Here is a 6,513-nt window from a genome sequence, read left to right on the forward strand (position 1 = left end):
AAGAGGAACATAGATTCAGTCAGTGGCTGCATCCAGCAGCTCCAACAGGACATATAAAAGATCAGGTAGTAGCTGCATTGCTGTTATTAATATTGTAAAGTGTTAAAAAAATACTTTATAAAAGACATAACTATGAAGTGTAAAAAACTAAAATGCATAAATGCAGGATAAGAAGTGATGGAAGTAATTTTGACTATTACAGTTGATTTGGGTACATTTCATTATTAAAGTTAAATAAATTATGCCTAATCACAGCAGTGTATAGTGCTTAATGCGCCATCTATTGTCATGTTTAGGTATTGCAACAACTAACAGATTACTGTGAAATCAGGACTGAAGACACAATAACTAAAATATAGGTGGTGTCTCTTTTTAAGCATATTACCTTATTGGTAACTCTGCTTTAACTGCTGGTATCTTTAAGTGATGTGAGTGAAATGTGCATTTTATCATATCTGGTTATAATTTTTTATTCCTCTCTCTGTGGGTCAGAGATACTATACTGGGACAAACCAGGGGACATTATAGTGTGTTGTGTTGTTTTTAGATTCGTTTTTCTTTCTTATTTTTATTTTTTTGCTGCGGTATGAAGTGGTGCTACGGCTTATTTGACACTAACCCTAGGACCACCAACCATCAAACTGCGTCCCCCCAAACATTTTTGTCACCAGCCGCCACTGACTTAAAGACACTTTAATGCTAATTCCGTTAGCTTGACACACACTTGTGCACGTTTGCTGTTGCGTTCATTTAACGTTCACGTGTTCTGTGCGTTCTTGCAACCAAAATACCGTATTTACACGACATTATGTCATTACTACTTATTGTTCACACATAAATATTATTTTAAAAACAAATATTAAATGGAAATGATGGCGTTTACTTACATATTTTCACCTTTGCACGACAGGGACGGTCTCGAAGAGATGACGTAATGTTGTAGTTTAGACGGCGCCAATCAAAACGCGGAACGCACGCGGGCAGCGCTAAGAGACAATGGGGGAATTATTCCCTTTTTAAGGACTGTAAGGAAAATATTCCGCTACTGCACGGGCTAGTTATTAAACCCTGCTGATTTAAAAAATGAAATGGTAACAGTTGAACACACCAACTGCTACAATACCACCGTTAGAGCGCATGAGTTTGTGTTTTATGTCCATGTGATGTAATTTTCTTGTCTTATTTAAGTCTAAATCACCGAAGTAGTTGCCTGACAAGTCTTGCTGAGGGATTAAATTTTAACTGGTAAAGCCGTTTTATCAGTAGAATATCCATTTCTCTACCCTTATGAAGCCACATGACAATGACAACAGTAGCTTGGGTACAAAAGACGCTGTCAGTATGTTTAAAGTAAGTAATAAGTAATTGTTTCAGTTTAAGCTAGCGAAGGCTAATTGTAGTGCTCTTAAGGAGCAAGTGATAGCCCACATAAGAGGAAGGTCACAATTGTTTCATTTTCCTGTGGGACTGACTGCCATGCTTCAGATGAACTCCACAGAAGATACTGAGCCAGAGGACACCAACAAACCTTCCAGTGGTGCCAGAACTCTTGCTTTGACTGTGTGCTCTGCTGCTATCGGAGGCACCTTCCAGTATGGGTACAATATCTCAGTCATTAACGCTCCCACCAATTACATCCAGAATTTCATTAATGATACCTATATGGAGCGTTGGGGCACAGGTTTGGACACACCTCAGGTGACACTAGCATGGACTATTATCGTCTCTGCCTTCTCACTGGGAGGTTTACTTGGGGCCCTCCTAGCAGGGCCAATGGCAGTCCGCTTTGGGAGGAAAAACTCATTACTTCTGAACAATTCCTTTCTGTTTGTTGGCACTGTGTTAGTGTTAACATGCAGGATGGCGAAATCATTTGAGATGATCATCCTCGCTCGATTTCTAGTGGGGATAAACTCAGGTGTAAGTATGAACGTCCAGCCTATGTACTTTGGGGAAAGCGCCCCCAAACATCTCCGTGGTGCTGTGGCATTTTCCTCTGCTGTTTTCACTGCATTTGGTATTTTCTTGGGTCAGGTTGTTGGACTCACTGAGCTGTTGGGAACAGAGCCTCTCTGGCCCTACTTACTAGCTAGTAACTCTTTGCCAGGGTTGATCCAGCTACTTACCCTACCCTGGTTCCCTGAAAGCCCCAGATACCTTCTCATTGACAGGGGAGACAGGGAGGCATGTGTCCGGGCACTTGGGAGACTCCGCGGCGGGGTAGCTCCTGTCTTGGAGATGGAGGAGATGCTTCAGGAGCAGCAGAACGTATCCACAGACTTAAATTCTGGGTGTGCAGTTGCCAAGACGCCGTGGTCTCTTTTTAAGGATCCTGATCTGCGACCCCAGCTCAGAATGGTTATGGCTGCTAGTAGTGCCATGATGCTCTGCGGCAATGACTCCTTCTACTTCTACGCTTATTACATCTTTCTTGAGGCAGGCATCCCTCCGGAGAAAATCCAGTACGCAACTATCGGCACTGGGGCATCTGAGCTAACTGCGTCTATACTGAGTAACCTTCTGATTGAACGAGTGGGCCGCAAGTATCTTCTTGTTGGAGGATACAGTCTTATGTCTTGCTGGATTATAGTCTTAACTGTAGCTCTCACATTTCAAAAACGTGGGGTGGCGGGGATGTCCTCTCTCAGCATGGTATGTGTGTTTTGCAGCATCCTTAGTTTTGGTTTGGGCCCTGCCGGCGTGACAGGGATCTTGCCTGCTGAGATCTTTGACCAGTCAGCCCGGCCAGCAGCATACATGGTTGCCGGATCCTTTATGTGGATCAGCCTGTTCGTTACGGGAATGTTGTTTCCTTTCATCGTCAACAACCTGGGGAATATTTGCTTCCTGCCATTCTTAGCTGTGTGTTTGGTGGCTGCTGTGATTTTGGGGCTCACCTTACCAGAGACAAAAGGCAAGACACTGGCTGAGATCACTGCAGAGTTTGATAGAAAGAATGGAAGGAAGAAGAAGAGGCAGGAGGGGCAGGTGGATGAGCCCATAATGGATCACTACCAGCTGGGTAAAGTCTGCTCCTTCACTAATCTAACGCAAGATCCTGACCCTGGTCTTAAGAATGGGGACTGATATTTGATATTGTCCAGTAAAAGTAAAAATGACAGGCAGTGCCTTTGTGGTCATTTGATTCACTTTCAGTGTTGTAATCTATTTATGAAATATACTGTGCGTAATGACAGATAATTCAATTTAATTCTGGTTTCATGAGAGGACTTAGGGTCTGTATTGGAATATTAGGATATCCTGCTCATACAGAATGTAATGTATTCTGATTTCAAAAGTACTCAAGTAAAACTTAAGAGACTGTTGTTCACTACAAAGGAGGGAAGGGGTTCCATAGAGTTCACTGATGCTCTTGTCAAGTGATGACAATCTTTTCTCTATATAGATTTCTTTTCAAGGAAAAAGATTCAAAGCTGAGTGAAATAGAAATTCTCCGTAACTGTTTACAACGATTACAGTATGCTGCTGTAATCTGAATATGGAATTCTTTCCCTTCAAACTCCTACAGAAATGTACTTAAATCAAAGTAGGACATGACACGTCTTTGATCATGTGTCATAAATTACACATGGTGTAATTAAACATTGTGTAATGTAAGCATTCATGAATGATAGTCAATAATAAGGCTCAATGATAAGTTATTATTTAATATATCAATTATATTAGTAATAATAATACAAAATGCAACATTAACATTTATCCATTCACTCATTACCTGAAGAGAAACATCCCCTTTAGATTATTTGATTCATCTATATAGGAACAAATCATAAATCAATGCACTTTTTATCACCTCATGCTGCTGTCTAGGTCTTGCCAGAGTCTTGATCCCGAATTTGAATTACTGTACCTTTTTTGAATGTGTAAACCAGCTGTTGTGTCTCCTGACTGAAACATATTTTTCCAATATCAAAGAAGAGAATGATATACCTTTAATGTAGCTGCACTTGAGCATACCCATTCTGAATGTCTTGATAATGATGGGGAATGCCTGTATGAAATCGTTACCATTTGTGAATCTATGCTTCTGCACTGAGTAGATAAATATACTTGTTTTGCATGTTTTCCCATTCAGTGACCCAAGTAGGGATAGTCCATTAACCCCTGCACCTTGAGTGTCTACTCATGTAATTTCCCAGGATGACAGGCCTTTAATTTGTGGTGGTGTTTGTTATTTATGCATCAACTGTATTATATGTGTACTTGAACTATATTGGTTAATACCAAAGTGCCGTTTACAACATGATTTAACCACCTCCTCAGATGTTTTACCTGCATGGTCATGTACTCGATGTATAAATGCAGCTCTGCAAAAAAGGCAGTAGATGGTGCTATTGTCATTGATCTTTGCTTGCTTCGGTCTCTGAGTTTAAGCATAAATGTGAAGTCAGTGAACAAAAAAAATGAACAAACAGATGTGACACCCATGCAAAGATTACACATTTAAACTCAACAGCTGTCAGCTGACAACCCTTTGCAAGCCTTCTGGGGACCATCTGCCATGGCTTCTGTATAGTTCCTCAACTGCCACTTGATTATTTCTTTCAATGAACCAAGAGGCAGGAGATATTTTGATGAACAGTAAGTTAACAGGAATATGTTAATATGTTTGTAAAACATGCTCATTACAAATAATCATAATCACCCTCAAAAGCATTTGTCTATGTTGGGTTTAAGGCAACACAAAAACCCACACACACACACACACAACTGCTTTAGCATATTGCAGGTGCTGTGCACTGACTGCATTGTATGACACTGTTTTTCCAAAGCATGGTATGACAATCCTTTATGATAATAAGGATTCTATATCTTTGTCTTGTCTTGTATGATACTCAGGTTGTTTTTTGTAATTAATTGATTTGAAAACAAATTGCAGTTATTTATTCAATATTCATCCAGTAAGATATACTACTATATGTACAACAATAAAAAATAAAAGTGCTGACCCACACCATCGTCTCCTCTGTGATTTAGTTAGTTAGATTGATTCTGTCTTTTTGATTCAAAGCGCTACTGCTTTCTTAATTACATTTAATCACATTACTTTGCCTCCCTTTGCTCCTTGGCATTTGAATCCAGCTGCTCCTACTCGCTTCTGTTTATTCATTGAAATAAGTGCTGTTTGAGAACATCTCATTGTAAAGTGATGAAAAGTTCAAGTGGGCTGTTTCATTGGATTTTATTGCATCATTTGGGCATAATTGAAAACTGTGTCCTGGTGGTTTGAATTGCAAGTTGATAACAGAAAAGAGGGTTTCTACTGAAGTGTTTTCAACGACAAGTAGGTTGTGCATGAAAGAGGATGAGAGAAATGTAGTTGGTATAAAAACGCTACAAATCCCGGCTGGAACAGTTAGCTTTTTAAATCCCCCAAGGACGCTGAATAATTCTATTACTGTTGGCTATCAATTTGGCCTTTTCTAATAAAGTAACTACACTTCAAAAAACAAAATTTCTGTTGAAGTAGGATTTGGATATAAAGAGCTTTTCTACTAACAATACCAGCCCATGTTGCACCTGAAAGTCAGAGACAAAGACAGCTGCAGGTTCAAACACATTAATACCACACTCTGGTTTGTTTGTGGGGCTGGCTAATGAGTTTTAAGGATTTCGTGTGGTTATTAGAGCTTAAGTCTATAATAAAAGTCCTTTGGGAAATACACTTACTTGCTTTCTTGCCAAGATCAATATCAGTCTCATGTGTATCCATTAAGACTGAAATAGGGAAAAGCCTTATTCTGTCCAAAGATAACCTAAATAAATCTGCCTACCAGCACTTGTAAAGCTCAATAACTAACACGTTACATCTCCTTTGTTTAGTAAGTAAGGCAAGGGCAACTAGTTTTAAAGGGGGTTGCAGTGTGTGGGGGATTATGTTTTGGCTGGGAGCAGTGACTTCCTTCAGTCTCCTGCAGTCACCTAAAAAGATAGGTATAAACAATTAAATTTGACAAAATTGCATAATGTCATTCTGCTTTGCCTGCTCTTGTCTGATGGCTAACTGATGACCCCTGCTGGTCACCAGGGATGCTGGGATGGGGCAATAATCAGTACCTCCTGGTGACACCTGGGCCTAGTCCCAGAGTATAAAGCTTGACTCATTCCCTCTCTTCCTTTCTCTCTCTCTCTTTCTCTGTCAGGCACCCTTGCTGGCGATATGGCAGCTTTAGTCAATCTTTTGGTTGCCGTCTGTTTATTTTATGCACCCAACATCACCCACATACATTACTCTTCCCAAGCATGCACATTTTACAATACTGATCCCACTGACATTCACATCTCATACTGTTTTGGATCTCTGTTGCACATATTTTCAGTGCTTTTGTCAAAGAAATAGACACAACAATAAACTATATGTATATATATCTCCACATCTATTTGTTTTCTGTCAAAATGTTATAACCCCTTTAACTAAATTTCATTTATAGCGTACATGCATTTGATATAATTGCTAAGCTGGACTTTAAAAGATAAAATGAAAAACTGAGA

At 39.7% G+C, this 6,513-nt stretch overlaps 2 protein-coding genes across 3 annotated transcripts in view; one reads left to right on the forward strand and one right to left on the reverse strand.

Moving 5' to 3' along the window:
- LOC134003782 (RNA-binding protein with serine-rich domain 1-like) overlaps positions 1 to 918 on the reverse strand; it is a 31,547-nt gene extending 30,629 nt beyond the window's left edge. For both annotated transcript variants that reach the window (XM_062443117.1, XM_062443116.1), the window contains exon 1: positions 888 to 918. In XM_062443117.1, coding sequence (XP_062299101.1) covers positions 888 to 889 — 2 coding nt within the window. In that variant the 5' untranslated portion in view covers positions 890 to 918. The remainder of the gene's footprint in view (positions 1 to 887) is intronic.
- A 416-nt stretch (positions 919 to 1,334) lies between these two features.
- Positions 1,335 to 3,432, forward strand: LOC134003520 (solute carrier family 2, facilitated glucose transporter member 11-like). Its single transcript, XM_062442748.1, has one exon. It carries the CDS (start codon positions 1,477 to 1,479, stop codon positions 3,085 to 3,087), a length of 1,611 nt encoding a protein of 536 aa, XP_062298732.1. The 5' UTR covers positions 1,335 to 1,476; the 3' UTR covers positions 3,088 to 3,432.
- The last annotated feature ends 3,081 nt before the right edge of the window (positions 3,433 to 6,513 follow it).

This window comes from Scomber scombrus, chromosome 21 (assembly GCF_963691925.1).
Source record: "Scomber scombrus chromosome 21, fScoSco1.1, whole genome shotgun sequence".
Taxonomy (NCBI): domain Eukaryota; kingdom Metazoa; phylum Chordata; class Actinopteri; order Scombriformes; family Scombridae; genus Scomber; species Scomber scombrus.